Source organism: Platalea leucorodia, assembly GCF_965183815.1.
Source record: "Platalea leucorodia genome assembly, chromosome: 9".
NCBI classification, from domain to species: Eukaryota; Metazoa; Chordata; class Aves; order Pelecaniformes; family Threskiornithidae; genus Platalea; species Platalea leucorodia.
In genome coordinates, this window is record NC_138831.1 from 36,115,599 (window position 1) to 36,128,054 (window position 12,456).

General features: G+C 34.9%; 1 protein-coding gene across 2 annotated transcripts in view; it reads right to left on the reverse strand.

The window, feature by feature from the left end:
- Positions 1-4,790: 4,790 nt before the first annotated feature.
- The window catches only part of CGNL1 (cingulin like 1), a gene marked incomplete at its 5' end in the record, with an annotated part of 44,787 nt that continues 37,121 nt past the window's right edge, over positions 4,791-12,456 (reverse strand). Inside the window, 5 exons of one of the 2 annotated variants that reach the window (XM_082322802.1) lie at positions 4,791-5,098; positions 5,737-5,900; positions 6,827-6,935; positions 7,508-7,632; positions 9,438-9,521. In XM_082322802.1, the coding sequence (XP_082178928.1) occupies positions 4,960-5,098; positions 5,737-5,900; positions 6,827-6,935; positions 7,508-7,632; positions 9,438-9,521 (621 nt within the window). In that variant the 3' untranslated portion in view covers positions 4,791-4,959. Of the gene's footprint in view, positions 5,099-5,736; positions 5,967-6,826; positions 6,936-7,507; positions 7,633-9,437; positions 9,522-12,456 lie in introns of those variants that run through there. The other variant, XM_082322801.1, reaches the window with a different exon arrangement.

Below are 12,456 nucleotides of genomic sequence, written 5' to 3' on the forward strand. Positions count from 1 at the left end.
TATATTTTCTCCCTTACTTCACATTATGCCGTTGGTAGGTTTCCTCCTAGCCAGACTGCATGCAACCAAAGTAAAAGGACTGCTGGAAACCAGTGAAAATAGCTTTATAACATAATATATAAAGCGTTGTTCAGAAAGCCCATTCTGCCGAAGAAGCAGAAGTACACAGAAAGCATAGAAAAAACGCAAGTTACCTGTAATGATTCCCTTCTCTGCACTCACATAGAAGTGTTCCTACAGTTTTCCTATTGGCAACTTGGAGAGCTTAAACGTCATCATCCACCTATGCTCAGAATTTAAGTGAAATTTTTTGATTGCCTGTTCTTCTGCTAATGGCATGAAGCTTCAGGATCTGAATAAAACAGCAAATTGTTATTAGAAGTGGAGAAAAGATCAACTGTTCCCTCTTCCATAAACCATACAGTCTCTGCTGACCTCACATGAGGTTCACTGGTACTAATCATTAAAGGGCTGTCACACTCCTACTGAGGTAGGTGAGCCCAGTTCACTACTGCACTTGACGTCGTCTGTTGAACTTTACTCCCCTTCTTCTTCTTAAGTCTTTCCTTTCTCATGTGTTAAAAGAAAAACCTATAATACAAAAAAAACTTTCTATTAATTTCTATACCTTTTTCTCAATAGTCCAGTGCTCATGAATAAATTTTGAAATAACAATGAAATTTTCCCCACTATAACATAGTAGGGTCAGAGGGTTAAGCATGTGACCTAATCAGCACCTTATGCAAAAAAGAACAAATTAAATGTGTTTTAAACCCTGGCAATCTCTAAAGAATGTTGCTCTTTCAGCAAAGTCTGAACATTTTGCAATGTTACTTGATAACTGCAGTTGGTAGAAATTAGCAGCTGAAATGCGTAGCTCTACTCATAGGATAGGAAGCTCCAGTAAGCTAAAATCATCAACATCTAATTACTGAAATATGCTGTGTGATCCAGAAAAGGCCTAAAAGCTGAAGCTATTGCATTGTGTAGCTCACTCAGCAAAGCACACAGCTGGTCTGTAAAAAATGAGGAATGCACATGGCTTCTGGAATAGTTTAGAAAATCAGCTATAAATCAGAACAGATTATTTAATCAGGAAAAAGGAAAGAATTAAGTTGAGAATGAGGATAAATCAGAGGGATATGCAGATTAATCAACAAGTTATAGTCTCATCACCAAGAGACTACATTGTGGGGGGGAAACCTGCCTCGTGATTGAACAATAAAAAGCAACTAACAATGCTGAACTAAGAAAGTACTTGCACAGCATAGGGTTTTCCATAAATTAAGTGCAGCGCAAGGAAGCAGGTACAGGGGACAGCAAGAAGACAACAACTTTTCCTTTTTTTTCCTCCATGTACTAAAAAGAGATATGATGCCTGAAAGACCTTAATGCTTTTATGAAAAGAGATGCCTTCCAAACTCAAGGGCATTAAAATCCATTATATGTGATGAATATCCTTAATTTTATTACTTGGACAGTGAGTGAGGAGTCTATGGAGAACAGGAGGATTTTGTTTGCTTGCTTGTTTTATATTTACGTATTTTGCATTGTATAGCAATTGCCATTGAAAGATCTTGGAGCACTTGCCAAATGTTAGTGACTTAAAACATCAAAACACTCTTGTAGAAGTTAACTTGTGTTCTTCAATCTACAAAAGTAGGCTCAGAAAACCAAGAGGATCTGCCAGACTGTAACAGATTAGTGAAAACACTCAAAATAGAACTTGGATTAGAGTCTCAAAACCAGGAATTATAAATCACCATGTAAGTTGTCTTAAGGCACAAGTTGTCAGGAATTGAAGATGGCCATATTAATCTTACACAGGTGTTTGAAGACATGTATATTTAGGCAGAATAGAATTTTAATGGGAAGAAATATTGTTTTTACAGTAAATCTCTCACCACATAAAAATGGTCAAAAAAATCTCAGTGGGACACGAAAGGCCATTAATCCCAGAGAAGACAAAAAGTTCATTGTTCATCATAGATTACTTACACTGAAAGAGAAGCCTCCACTATATAAATCATCAGGTTAGGCTTATATCAAAAGTGATTTAGCTTGGGTCTGTTTGTTTATGAGATATTATGGTATCATCGAAGAAAACTGAAATGTCTCTACAGCTCAGAATTCAAGGCATGTCTCTAATACACCAGAAACTCTGATGTTTGTACAAACTTCTAGGGACTGAATGTCTCACAACCGTGTTTCTTCACATATTCTCCCTCTTGCTTCCCTTTACGGGTCAAGAGCTTCTTCTGAAATTCATTTATAAACAGATTACATGGAAATATCAAGAAAATTTTTCTAAACTAAACCTTGACTTAAGATGAATTTTGATCAAAAACTGCCATGAGATGGAGTGAACAAATCAGATGTCCTTAAACTATTATCAGTGTTCTTTTGTGGCAATCAAGATCTAGACCCCACCCTCACCATAGCTAGCATGTATTAAGAAACAGAGCTACCAACTGTTTTGTGAATGACTTGAAATACCCTTTTCAACATCTTTAGATTTTCTTTGATTTTAGCCATATCATTTGAGAACTCTAAAGAGGAAATGTCCACAACAATGCATCTCCCTCCTTCTAACTTATTGTAAGTTCAAATGAGAAAGGAATCTTCTAGCTATTACACCTGCCACCTGCTTTACAAGTTACAAAGAAAGTAGCTATCCAAAAAGAAGAAAATGCAAAAACTTGTTTACAGCATCAGTATTTCCCAGATAATTATTTTCTTGTTATATTTTAAACACATGTCTTCCATATGGAATTCAATTGTCATATCAAGCTATGTGCACATACAAAGTAGGACTGAAAGAGCTGACTGACTGTTTATTTTAAGTGAATTTTTCTTTTACAGTTTAGTGTAACTGGAGGTAGATGCAATATTAAGTGATTTTCTTCCAGTGTTTTAAAATAATAGCCATCTATGAACATTAGGACAGAGTACTGGAGATTGGAATCAGTTCTTTAAAGTTAAGCCAACATAAACATGTAAATGAAACAACAAAAAATAAATCATAGCAGGTTATATGATGATTGTCAGTACAGTATAGTGCAGATCTTCTCGGAGGAAAGGCTGTTTCTATGTTGTGAAAATAGTAAAGCTAGTACTGCAAAAAAAATTATATGATGTATGCTACTTGAAAAGATACACAAGATTCAGAGACAAGAGTATTACAACTATGCTGTTAATATTATTTCCCATGTATCTCAAACCATCAAAATCAAGTTGAAGGGAATTACATGTCAAAAGAGTCAGTAATCTGCTATGCATTAATATATTTCTGATCCCACAGGCAGGAGTTTCATTTCATATAATCATATGAAAATGGATACTGCCATTGTCAGGAGTTTTGCCTTAACCAAGTCTATTGGCCCCACTTTCAGAGCTGTTAAATTTGTCCTCTTCAGTAGATGCCTTTGTGGGAGTAATGGAAGCTCCCACCAACTTCAGTTTAAAGTATTTTTTATAATTACATTACACTATTATTTGGTCCATTCAATGAAGAAGTGCTCACTAACCTCTAACTGGGGACAAATACCAATAATCAGACAGGACTTAGCTATGGTTTATTAACAAAATTATGTAGCAGTGCCCTTTCCTTAGAATTCTAGATTTGCAAAGGAGCAAGGGTCTGGTGTAATATAAATGGCAAAAAAATACTTTTAGCAATAAGTTGGAAAATGGTTTTAAAATAAAGTCTGCAATGTTTTTTTTTTCTTTTAAATTTCCCGCAAATTTTGTTGAACAGATGGATCACCCAAAATGCAGATACTTCTGTAAACTGAAATACTAATATATATCTGCATATATGACCATACACTGCAATATACCACAAAGAGATGCTCAAGAACAGCTTAGAAAGAAAAATCAGATTACATGCTTTGTGTTTCCTTGGTGCAATTTCTTGCCAGGTACATAAAATTTTGGGATCAATTAACAAAAAGATTTAAGCATGTACTTAATTCAAAGACCACAAGGAATTTTACTGGAACAAGTGGGGCTCTCTTGGAGACTTTAAGATAAGCCTGTCCTGATGTCCTCAAATCAGCAGGCCTATAACGTTCTGCCTCTGGCAGTATGGAGTCCATTTCAGGAAATGAAAGATGCCAAGTAATAACTGACCTCATTCTCACCCTTCCCTACTAAGAACAGAAAGCTTCCCAAATGAAGTTTACAAGAAAGCTGTAAGAAAGGCTCACTCATCATGCAGACGTGATGGTCCTTTTAAAGTCAACAGGCAGGATTAACATTTGATCTCTAATATACAGAACACATACAATAAAACTTGCGCTGGTTTTAAAATGGGAATGTGCTTTCTGGCTCAGGAACTGTGAGTCTGCTCTGTAATGCACAAAATGTATTGATTTTCATTTGTTTTCTTCTTAGTTAAAACCCAAATATAGCATTCAGTATAAATTTAAGTACTTTACATATGAAACTGATTTACATAATATTTGAAACTTTACAAAATAGTACTAAAGTTAGTCAATAAAAAGATCAGGTTTAAAACATTTACATTTTATACATCATTTCCCCCTACTTACAATTATTAAATAATCTTCTGTGGTTTCCTTAATTTTAGGGAAAAGCTTTTAATAACTACAAACTAATTCATTACTTTCAAATGGCTTTTTACTTAAACAGAACTTTAGCAAAATCGCATTTCCAATGTGAAACATTATCCCGATGTTTTCAGTAGCAGTTATCTCTCTCTCTCTCTCTCTCTCTCCCTCCCTCCCCCCCCATGTTTCATAGCTGTTTTATAATGCAATCCTGTTTTCTATAATAAACAGTGGAGATCTAAATAAGAAAATGGCACATTATGGATGGAAACATTATATTCCCAGCTCTTACATGCCTTTATATCATTTGGCTTCTAGAATATCCAGTTTCTTGATAATTTATGTTATTCTTCCAGTACTTTCAAGGAATCACAGATTCAATACTTATTTAGATTTTTGTGTCATCATCTTTTGAAAAGTTATTTCCTGAAGATACTTCACAGAGACTATCACCATCCATGCTGAAATCATCATCTTCATCATCATCAGAATCAGCCAACACTTTACTTGGTGACTTCTTCAGTCTACTAAAACAAAAATACACGTCTTTGCTATTAAAACTGCACATGCAGAACAGTTAGGCAAAGCTTAAAACACTGACAGATAGGATTTACATTTTTAAAGGATGTCAAAGAAACTTGTGCTCCAACAGGGGTAGTTTATCGTAGACTACATCTTACATGAAAGAAACATGCGAGAGAATGAAGACCAATCAATCATATTTTCAAGCAACTCTAACTAAAGTCAGAGAGAGGGGAAACTGTATTTGCACACTGAGATGTTCAAAGACGGCTGAGGAAAACTAACACAGAATAGCTGTACCTCTCGGTCATTAGCAGGAAATTTTTATTACTAGAAATGATAAGAGTGTTGAGCCCCACCAACTTTTTCCGTTTTTTATTCCCTGCCTCAATGACTTTATTCAGCAGGCAGATATTGGAAAGAAGGTTTGGCCACCTAGAGCACCCTGGAAAGAGCTGGAGAACATTTGTAGAGAAAGGAAATGCAGAAGAGTTGCACAGGTCTGTCTCTTAAACTCTGTCTGCTTATGACAAACTTGAAGTTTGTTAGAGGAAGCCCTCAGTTTATGGACTAAAGGGGCAAGAGATCGATCTTGTGAGTGGTGGTGTGATATGTAATTGTAAGGTCTGACAAATCATCCTACCTTAATTCCTTCTTTGCAGCGTTAAGCTGTGTTTGCAATTGTTCATTCACGTCTAGTTGTTCTTCCAGTTCTCTCTGGAGTTTCTTTTTAGAACTTTCCAGTCTGTCTATTTCTTCTTCAGCTTCTTCAACTTGACGTTTCATTGCTTTTAAACGCAAACTCAACTGAAATATTTACATGTCAGCTGATTAGAAGACTATTTTAATAAAGGAATTTTATTCTTCCAGCATCTATGAGAGGGAGAATAAAGACACAACTTTGCCAGTGTAGTGACACTGTAATCCTATGGTTTAGAAATATTCGAAAGTCAGCATTAGACTTTGAGAAAAGTGATGGGATACAATTTTTTAAGAAGAAACAGCAACAAGCAAACATAGCTTTGGGAGAGTAACACAGTATGATGTGATAGCAAGAGCTGGTTATCAGTAAGGGAAGAAGAGCTATTAGCGTGTCTAAGCTGGGCAACTTTACCACACAGATACTATAAAATATGTTTTAAAACCCCAGAGGATTTTAAAAGATTGTTCCCTTAACAGACACCTGCAATTTGAAAGATACTGTTCATTCTCTAGGCAGAATATTAACTATTTGACTCACGTACTGAAACAAACCATGTTTTAAGCAAGGAGTCAACAAAGACCACAGGAATGGTAGAGCACATTGCTATTAGAATATCAACATATGCTTAATACTTACAGCCTATATTTAACAATAAATAGCTGCTTTCTTTAAACAAAATTTTATGGTGGCAAAATAGAATATATTATTTGTTGGTGTATGTATTTATAGGATCATATGTTGGTGTATATATTTATAGGATCATATATTGTCTGTTATTGGCTTTATTTCTTAAAATAATTATAGCATTGCTTCTCTAAGTGCTTCCTTTTCATAATTTTAGAAATTAATAACAATTTAGTACTAGACAAAAGAACGTGATGACAATGGGAACTGTGAATCTCACTAAATAGGAGTTCATTAACAAGAGGGTAATCAGTATCTACCTATATTCTTCTCCTATCTTTTATATATGATGATTTATGCTAGTAGGAATAATATCAGATATTTGCATATTAATCTTTCCCTCTACCTGGTCCTTTTGATCAGTCAATGAGAGATGTTCATCATCTACTTGCAACATTAACTCCTTCACTTTTCTCTCAAGTCTGCGGTTACTTAGTTGGAAATTCGCTCTATCCCTAGAAAAAACAAAACAAACAAAAGACAGACTTGTAAAAAAAGGAACTGAAATACTTCCAAACCCGCTGAGATAATTCCTTAGCAATCTTCTAAGAATTAAATAAATACTAACAGCCCCTGCTTTCATTTACTGATTCCATACAACATATTAAGAAATTTGTTCAAAAGCACGAACCACTCACTAAGGGGAATTTCTTCTGTCTCCACAGCAACATTAAAAAAAACCCAAAACATTCCTCCAAGATTAAACATGAAGTGAACATGAAAATGGAAGTGTTAAACTACAGTTAATATTTCTAAGCCAGTTACTGATATTAGACATTAATAAAATAACGAGGTATGGAACCATGTTAGCACTGTGCCCAGGTTTAAATTTATAAGGCAACTTCTAGTGTGCTTTCAGTCAAAAAGAAAATTTGCAATACTTGTATAAAACAGTAACCATTTTAATTTGGTACTTGTGAGGAAAAAAAAAAAATCAAGTTAATTGTATTAAGGACTTAACATTAGCAAGAGGCCATATTAACAAACATAAACATGCACGTTTTCATCTTAACATAACTAGTTTCACCTCTCTTCATTTTCAAGTCGTTCTTCTAGCTCTGTGATCCTCGCTTCCATTTGAGCAACAAGTCCCTCTTTACTGGATCGGTAAGAACCCTCCAGGTGAAGGATTCGGCTCTTCAAGTCTTTGTTCTATAGTTGGAACATACTCATATTAACAAATATCACCTTAACACAAAACAAATTTCTCCAGGCAAACATAAGGTCATCAGTATATTTTTAATTTAGCAAATATGGAAAAAGTGAGTCAGTGAGATTTTACTGTTTACTACAAACAAATCTTCTATTATTGTGCTTTATTAAAAAGAATTGTGTTAAGCTTGAGTTAAAGTTTTAGGCTTAAATGGACCCTTGAACTTCAGATGGTTGCAAGCCCCTTCCAGCAGCATTTTTTAATATGCCAAAATTTTTCAAATAGCATTGGATCTGTCTTAGTCTCCACACAATTCTTTTGTCAAATTCTGTATTCTTCCCCTGTAACTCACTGATGCACAGCTAAAACAAGTAGGCAAAGAAATTACTTGCATCCAATATTGCTTTGTCAAAGCTGTTACTGTGGGATTTTTTCCTCCCTTTCTTAACTATCCAATGCCACTCCTACTACATAAATAGTTTGAAAAATTTTCCAAGCTGCATGATTTGTAAAAGCAGACTTTTTGCTCAGATTTACACTTTAATTTTTATGAGGCTAGGTAATCTAGATTTTCAGTGGGGACCTAATGATAAAGTTGCCAGGAAAAAAAGAATTACATGAGGAACAGAAAATAAAGCTCTTTGTTACAGAACTTCAAACCATGATCTCAGATCTCAAACACTAAAAAAGCTATGATAGAAAATTCGGAACTGAAGTATAAGGATGTACATAGGATATACCAGTAGGTGGACTTCTTTTTCCTCAAACAATTAAGATGGGATTAACGTCACATAATTTAAGGCACTAAATTAGGTGTCCGGTATAAACATGTTCTGTAAATTCCCATTACAATCTGGTTTATGTTCTTGAGACTGTCAATAATACTATGACTTGCTAAGATAGCTTTCCTCTGGATCTCAGCTAGGGAATATGATAGTAATCTTGTTTTCAAAGACCACTGAGCTGCAGAATAAAATGTTGCAAAAAGCTAGAAAGTATTTTTAATGTACTTTCCATCACAGATATTGAAACATGAGTCATATTCCTTTCTAGACAACAGAGAGTAGCAGTTCTTTATTAAATCTGTATCTTTTCTTTCAGACATGTCATTTTTTCACTTGTTTGCTCCTACAGAAGAAAATACTCAACTAAAATCACAATTGCTTGAAATGATGATCTACCTTCAACAATGTTCCTGAAGTACTGTTAAGACTTCGAAGAACAGCTCCTCCAAAAGTGGTTAAAGGATTTACAGCTAAACTGGATAACAGCGTCTTTGATATTCTATAGTCTTTTCTGTATATGTCCTTTTTAAAAATTTCTATATCGGTATCTCAGTTTCATTCTAAAACAAGTGTACCACATCAACTGTCACTTTTCTTTTTTTAAATGTCTTTGATCCTCAAATGTATAGACAGAATTTGTGTGGTAGAGAGATGCCTGCACTCACTACAACAAAAATGTCTTATTGTATTATATAAACAGATGTATGCATAGTATGAGTGTTTAGTATATGAAAGATATGAACTGTGACAAACCTCAAGCTAAAACAGGGGTACAAAAAGAAAAAAATACTAAGAGAAGCCTTAATTCAAGATTATAATATTTCCTTTTGAGTATCAGTATTAAGAAACTCATGGGTTTTAATCTATTCTTACTAGCACGTACTTCCAGCAGCACACTATGGTGGGATAGTGCCAGCTACCAAATACTGTATTCCTTAAACGCTTATTTGAATTTCCTTATGAAGGCAGATACCCAGCCTGTTATCTTGCTAGTGTGATGATATGCCAGCCATAATTACCTGTCTTTCCAATGAAATTTTGTCACACTCCAAATCTTGCTTTATAGCTCTTTCCTGAAGTAGCTCTGTCCTCATTTGTTCAATCTATTATAGAAAGAAAAGACAGAAATTTTAATAAAATATTTAATTTACATTTATCTATATCATACTGTGTGTATGTATACACACACACATACATAAAGTACATATACCTACGCAGTGAGAAAAAAATTGCTTTCTTAGAACTCAAGACATATGCGTGCTTTTTTCAGATGAAGTTTACAATTACAATCTTGAATAAAATTTTCTGCTTCAGGAAGCTCATGTTATTCCCAGTCCTTATTAGATGCATTTGTCAGCCACATTGGCTATTGTTGATGTTCAGCATATATATTCTGTAGCAGGGAACTGAACTCTAAAATGTTGTGTGACAGACCTATTCTGGAACATCACATCAGTCTTCAAACACCTTCTACAGTTGTTTTCTTCATACTTAAGTCTGAAGCTCTGAAATTGCTCCTTACCCTTAAGCTGCTGACTAGTCTACTTTAAAGTTTCACTTTATTAAACACAAACTGGTAACTGCAGAGAAGCGCCTAGAACTCAGCGAGACACTCTACAGACAATTACAGTTTTCTATGTCCGTGAGAATAGTAAAAGCTCTTTTTCAACAGACTCTGATGCATACTAGATATGAACATTGCTCCCCTCCTCCAGTCAATTTTATGTCTGTCATACCAGGAGAGCACCAACTTCTGGATTTAGGGAGGGGCTGTTTTTTTGTTTGTTAAAACACAACTTTTGCTACAGTTTCTGTAAATATTTCAGTTGTATATTCAATAACCAAAAGGAAAGTATATTCTCCATATGTAAGATGTTAAAAACCTACCTGATCAATACAGAATCAAGACAAGAATACAGGATTAGTTTGTTTTATCTTACTATTGGACTTGACTGGAAAAAGAAAAAAATTCTGAGGATCAAAGAGAAACTCTAAACTGCCTAACACCTGCTACTGAAACTTTGGAGCTAGCGGAAAAAGTTTGCAGTGCCCAAATACTTTCCTTGCCTCTCATTCTTGCTGAGACTGCCCTCAAGTCTTTACAAACGCCTTTGCAGGCACAGCTAATGTTACCACAGCATTTGTGCCATTGCCTGCACAACGTTTACTATGGTGAATATCACCTGGGGAACATAGCGAACATCTATGCCAATTCCTGTACCTTGCAAAAAGACTGACAAAGGTTTCAGTGGCCACAGCAATTCCTCCCTGCTTTACAACAGCTACATATGAACTTGCATAAACACACCATCACAGTTAAGCAGCTGAGTTACAGATTTATCTCACTAAAGGTCTTTCAAAAGCCATTGGGAACTCTTGCATAAAAAAATCCAAAAGCAATGCTAGGAATGTGAAGGTTAAACAAGTACGCACATGAAATTTCACCTCAGGCCTTTTTTTTTTTTAACCACATGATAATATTAAAATATATATTTTTAGTTAATCATATGTTTAAAAGAAGTCATTTACACTGTTTCTGTAGCTTTGAAACGAATATATGAATACAAACAATGGTAGCAACGTATGCCGTTGCATATGTTATGTCACAGTATGGTATCAGAACAGTAGAAGGCATTCCTGAAAATGAAGGTCGTAACAGTTATTGGACTACAAATGTTAGCACATGGCTGTGTTCTCAACAGCTGGGTAATTTCCTAAAAGCTCTCACTGTTGCACAGAAGCCTAATAATAATATTTTGTACATTATATAGTAAAATATTATTTTATATATTAAAATATTACTTTGTGTACAAAAATTAGAATCACTCATGTATATAAGAGCTGCATTCATTCATGAAATACATAAAGAAAGTTATAGTGTGATGGATTACACAGAATTTATTCCGCTGTAATTGCTTTAGCTATGAAGACAGACACAGAAAAAATAAAGCAAAATTTGTAGTAAGATGAATGACTAATTAAAAACACAACTGTTAACTGAAGAAAGGGTTTTTGTTTTATGTAGGAACTTTCTTAATAGACCACTCTCAAGCTCTACTGTGCTCTTACTGTGCTCAAAGGCTGTGACAAATTTGTGCAACCTTCCCAAGATCTCAAATTAAGGAACTATTTACAGGACAATTACTGTATTTCCAAGATGACTGCCACTGTTGTTGGACACCTCATGGTAAAAGCAACCTCATAGAAAAACAGTGGGAGAGAGAAAAAGTACTACATCTGATTAGGATCAGAAAGCTACGTGCAAATATATACAAGTGCTTGTAAAAAGAGAAGGGCAGCAGGACGCAATTCTTGCTGGGGGAGGTGGAAACTGTTTTCACTTATCTCCTTGCACTTTTCATTAGTAAACACATAATTAACATGCACAGAGGAAAAAAGCAGTTGTCTGCCAAAATGTGCTCAAACTTTTCACTTATTTCTCAGCAGCTAAGGTTCTGGGTATGTATCATGCAGAGCTTTGTGCTTCACATTCTACCTTTCCTGTATCTAATACATTCTAATTATGTTACAAGAATAAACTATTTCTGCAGCTTAAGGCAACAGTTATCACAGCTGGATCTGAAGAATGCTAACAACAAAGAATTGAGAAAAGCAATAGTATCAGATTTTACAAAGCTTTATTAGACATAAAAGCATTTTGTGCCAGCTTTAGTATTAGAAGCAGCTGTTGAGTTCATTATTAGTGAAAGCAATTTGATTTCTAATAATATTTTAGATGCTATCACCATTGTTTACCATCTCGCACTAGGTTCACAGCCTATCTTTCTTGTTAATACCTCAGTAGGGAAAAGTAATATATATATGTGTGTGTGCGCGTGCACACCTATATATATTGACCTACATATGCAATTCTCAAGTATGTGATCAAAAAACCAATGTTTAACAAACAAACAAGTTAAAGTCAAACAAACCCCTTTGATCCTTCATAATTGAAAAGCAACCTTCAAGTCCACATTTTCATTTGTTTGCTTCCCACACCTGGGGCCAGCTAAAGAGCAGGTATACAGCTATCCACTG